Source organism: Anolis sagrei, chromosome 2, assembly GCF_037176765.1.
Source record: "Anolis sagrei isolate rAnoSag1 chromosome 2, rAnoSag1.mat, whole genome shotgun sequence".
Lineage (NCBI taxonomy): Eukaryota > Metazoa > Chordata > Lepidosauria > Squamata > Dactyloidae > Anolis > Anolis sagrei.
The window spans coordinates 33,549,549-33,564,001 of record NC_090022.1 but is presented as its reverse complement, the minus strand read 5'-3'; the positions used below and the strand labels follow the sequence as shown (position 1 = coordinate 33,564,001).

At 38.1% G+C, this 14,453-nt stretch overlaps 1 protein-coding gene across 4 annotated transcripts in view; it reads right to left on the bottom strand.

The window, feature by feature from the left end:
- The window catches only part of ATXN7 (ataxin 7), a 134,978-nt gene that overhangs the window by 15,412 nt on the left and 105,113 nt on the right, over positions 1 to 14,453 (bottom strand). For all 4 annotated transcript variants that reach the window (XM_060766431.2, XM_060766430.2, XM_067463448.1 and 1 more), the window contains one exon: positions 876 to 1,131. In XM_060766431.2, coding sequence (XP_060622414.2) covers positions 876 to 1,131 — 256 coding nt within the window. The remainder of the gene's footprint in view (positions 1 to 875; positions 1,132 to 14,453) is intronic.

Genomic DNA, 14,453 nt, shown 5'->3' with positions numbered 1-14,453 from the left:
CATTTACACATGTCTATATTCAAAACACCCCTGGGGTTTGCTGCATTGGGGTATTTTAGTAAATCATGCAATATGGCCAAGTATCACCAGCCATGCTTAGGACATTCTGAACATTCTGATATCAAACACTCTGAAATCTTGTATAAAAAAATTGAGATTTACATAATGGGATCAATGGTTGCTCATTTTCTTTTTACGAAAGATATATATACACATTTTATTTGATCGGGATTATTTCTCTTTCTGAGGTACACAAAACATCATTCAGTTGTTAATCTGCACACTACTTCCGCAAAAAATATTTTATGTAATTCTGACTTTAGCGCCACACATCTCTATGACTTCTGCTACATAAAGTATAAATATTATTGGGTTGTACCTCTAATTATGTCAAGACTCAAAACTTATGCTGACACACAGACTATACTGATTGGCTTGCAACCCATGACTCACTTTCAAACCTTTTTGGGAGGGTCAATAGCAAATGTAATGGTAACCACTTCTGCATTTAACAATACTCTATATATTGGCTAAATCTATCCATGGTCACAGCTGTCTATATGTACTACTGTTAAACGGTTACTGATGAGAAAGTAAATGAAACATCAGACAGTCCCATTAAATCTATTCTTGTTTCTAGATAGAATTATAGATGTATAGATTTGGAAGAGTCCACCGTACTGTCCACCCCCATTCTGCCATACAGAAAGATAAAATCAAAGAACTCCCAATAGATGGGCATTCCATCTCTGTTTCAGAGAAGTGGTTGGAGACAAAAATGAAACATTCCCTTCAAGAACAGATGTTCACAATTTAAAGGGATAGCACTTGTGCTAGTCTTATGTTCTAGGCTTGCTCTGCAAGGCCATACTCACATTTTGTCATGGGGACCTTTGCTATGTACCAGATGTATTGGCCTATTGTTTCCACTGATTGGCAGCTTGTCTTTGGGTGATTTCAACAACTTGGAACTGGATGACGATGATGCACTAGTACCTCCACCACTAGATGAGCGACTGCTCCCCCCTCCGCTGCTACCTTTGCTCTTTGAAGACAGAGATGAGAAGCCTGAGAATACTGAAGAGGAAGTGGGGGTTAAAGGCGGCTTGCTGGAGGAGCTGTGTCTTCTTTCTGGAAGGGGAAAACATGTGCAAGTTAGTGACCACTGAGAACACATAAACATATTCCAGAAAGCAAGCTGAAACGTCCCTTGTTTCACTACAGGAAATAAAACAAAATACTATTTCAGAAAGCGTTCTAGAGTCATTTATTACAAAGTGTTGGTTTTCTGCACTGTATTTGCCATTCTGATAGGACTTCTGTTCTATTAATATTTATTTTGTTGCATATGCTTGCCTACTTGTTTTACTTTTTTACTCTGCTCACATACCGCAGATTTCTGTTTGGTCCCCATCCTAGTTCTGTTGAAGATCTGTGCTTCCAAAGGTGATTTTGAATGCCTTGCCTAAAGCACTATAATTAATGTCTGATTTCTAGTGTTAATTCTAGTCTTAATTCTGAGTCATCCACGGGGTGAGATAAAACAGGGTAGAAATAAAGTAAATAAATACACTCTGCCCAGCTATGGTCTATACTGTATATTCCATCCAGATTTTAATATATTCATACATCTATAAAACTTCAGTCTCTCTTCTTATAACAACTTTATTTTTACCCCGTCTCCATCTCCCCCAAAGGACTCGGGGCAGCTTACATGGGGACAAGCCCGGACAAACACAGATTAAAAATACAGTGCAATAAAATAAACAACATCATAATAACATAAAACAATATCATAAACAACCAATAGTCTGAACAGTAATAAATATTGAAAAGAATGTAACTTCTTAAAATGTAACTAATTTGTATTGATATTAGAGTTTTAACTGATGTCTTTATTACATATACAGTCGGCTTTTCATATTCACAGATCCAACGTTCCATCACTTGAAAACATTACAAATTTTTTTTTTACAAAAGGCAAATTTTGATTTTTTTTTCATTTTATAAAAGGGACACAATTTTACAACACTATGCTTTTGTCTCAAGTTACATGAATCTACTAGAACTTTACAGATTTTTTGAGTGATCAAGAGTGTGATGTAGCCCTGAAGTCATAGGCCTTCTACATAATAATAGCTGGCCTAAGATTTGTATTTGTGGCACACTTCTTGAAAAAGCTGTTACAGCCAGCAAATGAGATTCTGTGTTATACATTGTTGTGATCCCGTTATTATGCAATCCAAAAAATGATATTTTTATTTTATTTTTAATGTACACTACTGGTTTGTGTTTAGGCTTCGAGGGTATACAGCGGACCCTTGGTATCCAGTAGGTTTTCCAAAATCTCCTATGGATACTAAAATCTATTCAAGTTCCATGACTAGCACATATAGTCAGAGAAAAAGTATGTTTCTGTATGACATGCTGTCAACTCTTTCCATACAAAATCCAATTTCATCTCTTAATTTCCTGTTGTCTTCCTATACTAATACTCCTTTTGCTCCAGCTTTGGTTTAATCTGATTTTTTACAATATACACCACCTACTTCATTTTACAATTATTTAGACTAAATTCTCATTGTGCTTTGTTGCAACTAAAGACCATCTAATAAAGGCACCACATATTTGTTATGTTGTCATCTCTTGCTGACACAGATGCACCGGAGAGAGGTGCTAATGGTGTTCAATGAGCACCCAATTGCCAGGCTTTAGCAACACAATAGCTGAGGTGAAGCAACAATATTTTTACTCTGCAGTCAGTCTGCAGATTCTAGCTGTTCTTCCTTGTATTTTGAAGATGACAAGTGTGGCTTGAAATTTCATTGTCTTAAAAAGATAAGTCATTGAATATCTCAATATGCCCTGCTTACAGAGCACAGAAATGAAATGCAGGCGCTGCTTTAATTTAGAGTTTCCCCAAACATTTGAAATATGGATAAATGTGAAAGTAATGTAATTCTTCTTTTAAACTGTAGGTATTTTAACCCATATTTACGAAGGGTTTAATGAGTTATGAAGTTTTACTAATCCTGTTGAGCCGAAAACAAATCTTTTCTAAAAAAAAAGGGGGGGGGGATATCTCTCTAGGCCTTATATTAAGGGTCACAATTTTGCAAATGACTGAGACTGTGCACTTGAACTAGTCTTTAGACATTCCATGCTTCTCCATTTCAAGTGGTGTTTCATTCATGGACGGTCCATTGTTGCAGAGATATAGCAAGCTCAAGACTCCATCATTTTGAAATATGTAAAGCTGTGAAATTTTCTAGAATTGGAAAACCTAAAGAATAGTGCACACATTGATAATCTCAAGGTTGGGCTTCTCTAATGTGCTGTACTTTGGGCTACCTCTGTGCCTAGTTCAGAAGCTCCAATTAATTCAAAATATGGCAGTCAGATTGGTTATGGGTACACCCAAGAGTGCCCATATCACAGCTATATTAAATCACTCCACTGCATGCCGTTTCTGAGAAAAGGTTTGTTTATTGCCTTTAAAGCTCTAGATATTTAGGGTCCAGGTGACCTGCAGGATCGCGTTCTAACGTATATTCCGCACTTTAGGATGTTCAGGTCCTCTGGGGGACACTAAATGCATTTAGACTGGCAACCATCACCCAGAGGACCTTAACATCCGCCGACTCTAGAATCTGGAATGACCTGCTGAAAGAGCTTCCACAGCAAATTGGGAGTCTCACAATTTAAATATAATTAAAGGCCTATATTTTCCAGCAGGACTGGCCAGCCAATTATAAACTATAATTTTTAAATTGACATTCTATTGATTTGAATTATTTTAATGTGTGTTTTAATTTTATGTCTATGTGCTTAAATAATTCTGTTTTTATTAGTCATTGTATTTCAATTATGTTGTAATTGAGGACAGCCAGGTAAGAAATAAATAGTTGCTGCTGTTGTTATTACTGAAGTATGTACTCCTTTGTTCAATCACTAGACCACATCTAGTCCCTCTTTCACTTTCCAGAGTACCTTTCCCTACCACACAGAAGATGGATACTTTTAAAAGTTATTTCCTACTGTCTCATGAAGAGTTGATGTGCAAAGAAAATAAATCACAGCGAAAGCAGTGCCATCAAGTGAATTTTGGGTAGTCCTGCATATGCTTCACTCTACCACAAGACTTTTTACCCTCTGACAATTAGGAAAATAAGACCTGGAGCCTAGAATAACTTCCTCAGATATATCTAACTCTGAACCAAAGAACTGTGCAGCCATGCCTAATTATACACATGAATCTGGGCAAGGTTTCTTTGATGAGGTTCACAGGATGTATTAATAGTTCATAAATAGCAGCTTTCTTGTTTTAACATTAAATTATATGTTCTTGCTCAAGGTCCATTGCCATTTCAGATACAGGAATACAAACCAGAAGTCTAAACACAACTTTGCAACTCTTCTTTATAATAAACCCATCTCCCAATTGTTTATATTACATATCAAATAAAACCTGAACTTTTATAAGATGGGTGGCTATTACGTTTCTTCATACTAAACCCCACCCCACCCCCAAATGTAGAATTGTACAAAACAGAGCATGTAAGAAACAGCAAAACAAATACGTAAAAAAACATATCATTTGGAAATACATCAGAATTTGGGATATCAGATTAAAATGTTTCAATACGGCTAACAAACACGGTGTTCAATCCATTTCTTTTACCTAGCCTAGCAGTATCTTCTCTGACTAGCAAACGTTCACTGTAGTGGCCACAGAGCTTTCCCAGACCTATTACTCAAGACCTTTCCCCTGAAGATATGGGGAAACAATGCGGCCATAAATTAACTATTATTTCAGAAAAATAATTACTATGATAGTGTCTAGCAGCAAAAAGTATTAAAACTAGGTTATGTTCACAGGCACGCATCATATAGACACTTGTTTTACAGAGACAAACTAAGAACTAGATCTTACCACTTTATTTCAAAACCTGAAAAAAATCTGTGCATTATTTATGTACACTAATTCATTTTTCACACTGGAAAACACTTCTGTAATAATATGATTGGTCCACCCCTCACTGCTCCAGTCACAGATGAAGAATAGTAATTCATACTCATTAGATTAGCTAGGTAAGTGTTCAGCTAACTCATCCCATTTTTCTAGAGCTGTAAGGCAGTTTAAATCATCTACCTCATTAACTAAAATCCAACTAGTTAGTTACTGGAGAGGCCAATTTAAAGCTACCCAACTGTTGATTAAGTGAGAGCCCTGAGATCACAATTCTCCCCATTCAGACTAAACAAACAAAGATATGATTTGTTATAACAATTGATAATAAAAAGAGCCAGCATCGTATAATGTTTGATCTTTGGAAAATGACTCTGAAGACCTGAGTTCAAATCCTCACTTGACCATAGAAATGCTCTAAATGACATTTGGCAAGGCACATTCCCTCGGAGGAAGGGAAAGGCAGACCCTCTCTGAACAAATCTTGCCAATAAAACCCTGTAACAGATTTGCCTTAGGGTTGTCATAACATGGAAACAATTTGAAGGGACACAACAATAAACAACACCACACTGTTATAATCCTGTATTCTAAGGACCACAACATCATTGAGCAATATTTACAAGAAAATAGGTTCTTGCACTGAAAACACTTTCAGAATCTTTAATAAATATCCAACAGAAACTAAACCCAAACGAACTAATTACAACAACTAACATCTCAATAATTCCTAAAGTGACACCTTTTGAACATATAAAGTCTTTGGCTTTTTTACTTAATAAAGCTTTCCTCTTTTCCAACTCAGACCATTTAGCCTATTTACAAAACTACATGCTGTGCAAGTGTATTTGCATTTTACAGCCTAGTAAATTCTGTGCTTCTAAATAGGACAAACTACTAAGTGCCAAGTGCCTTTTTATAACAATGGCGAGAATCCCAGAATGGATTTGCTAAGTTACTATTTGTAGGCCTGAAAAGTTCAGGGCTGCTTTCTGATATTGCTAAAGCCAATATTAGTCATGATAGAGCCCTTACACGAAGCAAAGAAATACTGCTGACTATTTCCATGCTCTTAACTACTATACACTTGACAAATTCTAAATCCCAATAGTTGGCACAGTTAAAAATAGTACCTGATCCACAGCCAAGTTATGAGCCTCTTCTATTTTACATCTTTCTAAACTGACAGAAGTATTCAACTATGATAACGGCAATTTGACAACCATGTATACAACTGTAAGTTTTGTTCTGTGTTGTTTTATTTGCTGGATTAGGCAGCCAGTGCTAAGTGTTTAATGATAATTTTGTCAGTAAGACCACCAATGGCACCTTTGCTGAGTTCAACATCAGGACAGGAAAGACAAGGTGAAAGAATGCCAGACTGCCTTAAATAAAATGACTGCACATCTATTTCTTGTCACATGTTTAGGAAAAGAGCTATGATACCTGCCAAAATGAAATTCCATAAAACATTCCATTGTTCAGAGTCAAAATGAGCTTTATAGGGGGTTGTTTTATTGATTGCATCAGAAGTGAACCAAGGCTACAGTTGTAATGTATTAAAACACAAAGTTTAAAAGCTTGGCATTATACTAAATGTCCTTTGGCCAGTAGCTGGCCACTTGGAGTGCCTCTGGTGTTGCTGCAGGAAGGTCCTCCATTGTGCATGTGGTAGGGTTCAGGGTGCATTGTAATAGGTGGTCTGTGGTATGCTCTTCTCCACACTCGTATGTTGTGGACTCCACTTTGTGACCCCATTTCTTAAGGTTCATTCTGCATCTCGTGGTGCCAGAGCGCAGTCTGTTCAGAGCTTTCCAAGTCGCCCTGTCTTCTGTGTGCCTGGGGGGGGGGGGGGAGAGACTCTCATCTGCTATCAGCCATGGGTTGAGGTTTCGAGTTTTAGCCTGCCACTTTTGGACTCTTGCTTGCTGAGGTGTTCCTGAGAGTATCTCTGTAGATCCTAGAAAACTATTTCCGATTTAAGGCGTTGGTGTGCTGGCTGATAAATGAACAGGGGAGTTGCCAGAAGATGTCACTGCCTTTGTAATTTGGGGGGGGGGGGGGAGATCTTGTAAAAATTCATTTTGAAAACCAAATAGAATTAAAAATGCTTTGTTCTTATAGGGGACACCCTTAGGAGTATTGTCCCTTAGTGGACCTTTGTATATAATATGGCAGATTTTAAGTCTCAATATATATTGCATATACTCACATACAAGTCTAAAACAATTTAGTCCAAAAAAGCAACCCAAAAAAACCGTGTCAACTTAATCACAGTGCAATACTGTAGCTAAACTATTACAAAAAAGAGAGGACCATCCCATTTTCTGAGTAGAGTGATGAAAGGCAAGTGCTTAGTATATCCTGGGCGAACCTAAGAGATGCCAATTTCTTCACTCTCTATGCTGCAGTACTGCTTCTGGCCTTTTAAATGCCTGGACAAGAATGGGCTCCCCAAGGCAGCTTTGGTGCTTTCCTCTTCGCAAGGAATGACCCTTGAGTTTTTCACATGTCATATGAAAACCCATAATTTTCTCTCCCAAATCTGCCTGCAATTTATACATGAGTACATGTGGTTATACATTTCCCTTGTCTGACTGAATGGAAATTAAAGAGGGATTTTGGAAGACAGAGTTTGAGGCTTCTTCAATATTAAACTCATAGTTAACAGACATGCAGATATGAATTCAAATAATTTGTAACACAGTCTTAGGCTATACATTTAATATATCACAACACATACTTCAAAACACAGTTAGCTAAAAGCATGCTATGTGTGACAAAAACCCAACATCCATCCCTTGTGAATAATGTGACAGATGCCAGCATATGGGATTTACAACAAATATTTTAATAGCATGGCCTCACATACTGAAATACGTGAAAGCTGAAAGTGTGAACAAGGAGTGTGTCTACAATGACAAATTAATGCAGTTTGTCACCCCTTTAACTGCCATGGCTCAATGCTAGGGAATCCTGGGAGCTGTAGTTTGGTGAGGCAACAGCTCTTCTTTGGCACAGAAAGCTAAAGACCTTGTGAAATTGCAATGCCCATGATTCCACAGCATAGAGCCACTGCAGTTAAAGTGGTGTCAAACTGTATTAATTCTACAGTGTTGATGAGCGTAACAGACACCAGTGACAAAAAGGCATACCACTGAAAAGAAATGGAATAGCCTCCATTCTTCAAATCTTGGTATCTCAGAGAAAAGATACTGTGTTCTGGAAGTTTATGTTGTTTTGAAGCAGTAACATACTTTTATTAAACCATCTCAGCTGGAAGCAACTTTCATTTGGTTCCTCCTCTTCCAGAACTGTCTCTCATCGGTGGCCTTTAAACCACCAAAAGAGGTGAGGGGGCACAACACTGTCACACTGACATTCTCTCCATCTACTCACCTGGGAACAATGTGAGTTAGCACCTTCTCTCCCAGAATAGTCTCTGTCAATGGGCACTACACCTAGTCATTATAATATTCATGTACACTTATAAAGAACTAGTTCCTGAATTTTCTTGTCTCGTCTTCCTTCTATTTTATTTTAAAAATCATAAATATCACACTGTTAGCTTGAAAACTAACATACTATCATATTGTGTTTTGGTCATACCTCACCTAAGGAGCCCCCGGTGGTGCAATGGGTTAAACCCTTGTGCCGGCAGGATTGAAGACCGACAGGTCAGAGGTTTGAATCTGGGGAGAGCATGGACGAGCTCCCTCTATCAGCTCCGGCTCCCCATACAGGGACACGAGAGAAGCCTCCCACAAGGATGGTAAAACATCAAAATGCCTGGGTGTCCCCTGGGCAACATCCTTGCAGATGACCAATTCTCTCACACCAGAAGTGACTTGCAATTTCTCAAGTTGCTCTTGACATGGAAAAAACAAAAACAAAAACCTCACCTGGAATACAATGTTCAATTCTGGGCACCAGAGTTTAGGAAAGATATTGACAAGTTGGAGAGCAATCATAACAGTCAAATGTCTGGAAGCCAAGCCTCATGCGGAAGGCGGCTTAGGGAGCAGGGCATGTTTAGCTTGGAAAAAAGATTAGGGAACCGAGGCCATGACAACCATATTTAAATAATGTCATGAGGATGGAGCAATCTTGTTTTCTGCTGGTCTAGTGATATATTCAAACCGGCAGAAAATAAATTCCACCTGAATGTTAGGAAGAACATCTTGATGATAAGAGTGGTTCTATTTGGAAATGTTTAAACAGAAACTAGATGGCCATTTGTCAGGAGTGCTTTAATTATACGTTTCTGCATGACAGAAGGGGATTTGATTGGATGGCCCTCCAACTCTATGATTAAATCTCAATTCCATGCTCCAAAATGTTAAACACAGTAGGTATACTCATTATGTAGGCATGTAGACAAGGGTTAATTTATATGCGAAGAGCTCTGAATACTATATAATTGTTCTGGAGGATCTAGTGTTGTCTACAGATATATTCTGTCTAGACTTACAATGAAATTCTATATTCAACTTCTGCTGCGAATTCTGCCAGGAGACCAATGCCAGAGGATTCAAGAGAACACTTATCTAGGCATTTTCTATGGTATGCTTTAGCCAGAAGCCCAATCATTGTTCATTTCAGGTAAGAAAAATAGGGTTCCAAATTACCCGAAACTCATATTACACAAACACTCCTGGAATAGTTCCCTCAATAACAACAACAACAACAACAAACCTTTATTTCTTTACTGCCCTATATCCCCAAGGGACTCGGGGCAGTTTCCAACATATAAGGCAAACATTCAGTTGCTGGGAGAAAAAAAAACCCCATACTGACAATTACATCAAAATAAACACATTAGACAATATAACACAACCGAATTTAACTTAACATACAAAAGAACAACAACTGAAAGTATCCTAAAATACCAAGAAATAATAATAAAAAAATGTAAACCCCATTTCATTGTAGCTCCATCAGTAGAGATTCAACAAACCAAGGCCAGGACTGCAAAATGAATGTGGCCAACTATAAAAGGCTGAGCAAGGGATAGTGCAAACAACTATCAAGTAATTCTCATATTTGGGCCTACTATACTTTATATAAATAGCAGCAGCAGCAGAACAGATACCAACAAGACCAGGGAAATGCAGTAGGAAGAAGAGGGGCAGGTAAGTTGTATGTTCAGCCCCCTTGTCATGCAACTCTGGCTCAGACTCATTGTCTGATTAAGTGATGCAACTCTTAAAATTGTTGTTAAGATTGCAGAAAACAACGAGAGTCATAAAGCAGATCAAAACTCAGCTTACAAGCCTATTGGCTTTTGGAATGCTGTGCAGAAGAAATTGAGCTATAACCTGAAAGGAAACCCTCCTCTCAAGCAAAGCCAAAGAGGGGGAGGGGGGAGAGAACAAAGCATAGTCTTCCAAATGGAAACATGATATTAGAATCATAGAATCAAAGAGTTGGAAGAGACCTCATGGGCCATCCAGTCCAACCCCCTGCCAAGAAGCAGGAATATTGCATTCAAATCACCCCTGACAAATGGCCATACAGCCTCTGCTTAAAAGCTTCCAAAGAAGGAGCCTCCACCACACTCCGGGCCAGAGAGTTCCACTGCTGAACGGCTCTCACAGTCAGGAAGTTCTTCCTAATGTTCAGATGGAATCTCCTCTCTTGTAGTTTGAAGCCATTGTTCCGCGTCCTAGTCTCCAAGGAAGCAGAAAACAAGCTTGCTCCCTCCTCCCTGTGGCTTCCTCTCACATATTTATACATGGCTATCATATCTCCTCTCAGCCTTCTCTTCTTCAGGCTAAACATGCCCAGTTCCCTAAGCCGCTCCTCATAGGGCTTGTTCTCCAGACCCTTGATCATTTTAGTCGCCCTCCTCTGGACACATTCCAGCTTGTCAATATCTCTCTTGAATTGTGGTGCCCAGAATTGGACACAATATTCCAGATGTGGTCTAACCAAAGCAGAATAGAGGGGTAGCATTACTTCCTTAGATCTAGACACTATACTTCCTTAGATCTAGACACTATAATATTGTGCAATACAAAAGAACCAACATGGGCTGTAAGATATAAAAATACCTCTAAAGTCCAAAGTGCATGCATAGCACACAATTAAAACACATGGTAAAAGATCACATCTAGTTTTACAATGCAGTCAAAACTCAGAATGTAAAAAAAAGGAAATGTCTGCGAGCCAATTTTACTTCTTTAGGTCCTCACTACCTCTGAGGATGCTTGCCATAGATGCAGGCGAAACATCACGAGAGAATGCCTCTAGAACATGACCATATAGCCCAAAAACCCCTACAACAACCCAATAATAATGGAACCTAGTCCTTGTTATTACTATTAGTCTCACAATAACTATAGTTAGGTCAAGGGAAGTTAATGGTTAAATGTTACACAATCGGCACAATTAATGTCTTGTTCCTTATAAACATGATCACCAAGCAAATAAGATTACAGAGGTACAATCAGCCCTCCACATTTGTTGGGGTTAGAAGTGCAGGTAAGGCAAAGGTTTCTTCTCACATTAAGACTAGTCGTGCCTGACTCTGGAGGATGGTGCTCATCTCCATTTCTAAGACGAAGAGCCAAAGTTGTCTATAGACACCTCCAAGGTCATGTGGTAGGCATGACTGCATGAAGCACCATTACCTTCCTGCAGAAGCGGTACCTATTGATCTACACACATTTGCATGTTTTCAAACTGCTAGGTTGGCAGAAGCTGGGCCTAACAGCGAGAGCTCACCCCGCTCCCTGGAATCAAACCACCAGTGCAACAAGTTCAGCAGCTCAGCAGTTTAACCTACTGCACCACCATTGCAGGATTCCCACAAAAGTGGAAAGAATGATGAATTAAAATGCTTTTTAAAAACCTGAGAGAACACCTTTCGAGGAACCTCTAGGTCCTCCACAGCACAACTCTATGATCAATCTCTGTGGAAACCAAAACAAATTTTGAGGGATACCATATTAATCAAATTTGATAATAATCAAATCTGCAAAAGTTAGACCCACAAATGTGGAGGACTCACAAATATCCTGCCCTGTCCATTTTATGTGTATTCCATTTCCAACCAGAACAGAATGAGTGAGAACCTCCTCTATGTTCTTCATCTTTTAAAAAACTTCATATAGAAGAGCTTCAAGAGATACACAGAGTGCTCATACGCCTTACTCTCCTCACCTATACCTGTTCTCTTCAGGCAGCAATGTTTTGTTACAGTAGCTCCACCATGAATGGAACTTATCTCAGCCTTATATGACCAGTATCCTATTCCTGTTTTGTGACTTTCATTGACCGCTTTCTGGTACAAGGCAAAAATCTAATACTGTGTCAATGTTACTGTATTGCATCTAATACAGATATAACAGTTGAAATAATAGTTGTAACAAACCAGAAGAAGCTAGATTTAAAATTACGTCCAATGGCCAATAGTTGAAAGACAACTATTATACTAAAAAAGCTGGAATTAATTCAATGTGGAAATTATTAAAAGACCTTGTCAGAAGCAATACCATGGCAAAATGACTGCCACTTTAAATAGAAAACATAACTATTACTAGCAAATGCATCAGATTACTTACTGCAGTGCTGTGAGATGAATTAACTCACTTTACATCTTTTATACATTTATTCCCGATCTATATTTCATTTCTCCTCTTCATCTAGACTTTATTAGTCAATACAAACAAACCCCCTGGTCTGTTTTAAATAAACATTTTAATATGTGTTAGTAGTCTGACAAACAAAATATGAATACCGCTCCCTAAAAGCTATATTACTTAAATATATAATTTGCCAACTAATATTAGGAACTAGACACCATAGAGATATAAAAGCAAAAGACCAAGGAAAACTTTACAACTGAAAAACGAGCCAGTTCAGCCATAAAAACCCAGCTAGGGTTTAGAAGGATGCCTCAGGCCTGCATACCATGATCCCTGACTTCCTGTTTGTTACGAAATGGTGTATATAAACAAGGAGTATAACAGGCAGACAGGAATCTCAATGGGAAGAAGAAGACAAGTGACCATGAGATGAGGCTATGTTGTATTTACAAAACATTCACCACTGACCAAATATATGGAAGAAAAACATTAGCATAAACAGGTTGCTAGTTGTCTTATACTATCAGACCACTGCGATAGAAAACTATCGAATGCCTGGTTATTTTGGTTTATGGAGGATGTGATTCCTGTCACTTTCACTGATACCTAGTAAGCAAGCAAGGTTTTGTAATTAACGCACTACTGAGGCACTATAATAATGTATTTCTTCAATTCTCAGATGCCATTGATTGCAAGACACATACCCATTTCAGCACCACTATTCTAAGACACATACAGTTTTTGACATGTTTATATGGGGAACCAGTGTATCATAGCATCCAAGATATACAATAATTCCTGTATTTCAAGATGAGACTTTTTCAGCTGAATGGCACCCCATATTGCGCTAAAAGGTTAGGTAACACCAGGGCAGAATAGTTGCATCCTAGAAATATGTCTCTCTTCCATTTTTCTCATTCATGAACTTCTCAATTTCTATACTTCTATTGTGATAATTTCAGAGGTGAACAACTGCTTGATTTTAAGATATAAATGTTGAAATTTACTTTCTTATGACAAAAAGGGAGTTTAGCTAATAATAATAACTCACTAGGCATTATTATTAACTTAAGCATAACTGAGTGGAAGCATGCTACTTTGTTTTCACGCCACATCTTTATAACCTTAATTAGCAGTATGAAGAAGCTTTATAGTCCTCGCAATGCTAGCAGCAACTTTTGATTAAGGATGAGCGATGTTTGGTTAAAACAGTGAAGACTCCACAATACGGGCTCCTGCTGTACTGTTACTGTGTGTGCAGCCTTGGAAGATTAACAGTAGAAGCTCTAGCATACAGTTTGTTTTTTGTTCCTAATATAATCAAGCAACTGTGAAAAGTAAACAACAGGAGCAAGAGTTCCAGTGTTTGCATAGAATTTATGTTCTCACATGTTATTTGATCTTTATATACATAAATATCTACTTCATCATACTAGAGAACAAATCCACCTTAAATCCGGTTTCTGCCTCCTGCAGAATTTTGGGGTTTGTAGTTAATGAGGCTGTCAAATGCTCCTCCCTAAACTACAAACCCCAGAATTCTGCAGGAAGCCACAATCGGATTTAAAGTGGATTCATTCTCTAGTGTGATGAGGTCAAAATTCCCAGCTAACTGTTATGGGGGAAAAAAATCTTCAACATGATAAAAAAATGAAATACAAAAAGTGAAAAATAATGGGCTGTACCCAGCTTACTTGCTTGATTTCAATAAGGTTTACTTCTAAATAAACATGTATAGGTATTAGGAACGTACTGTCTTTGTCAGACATGTATTTAAACACATTCTGATTAGGATGTTGACACACTGCAGAATTATAGCAGTTTGACACCACTTTAATTGTATTGGCTCAATGCTATGGGAATTTGGGGTTTGTGGTTTTGTGAGATATATAACC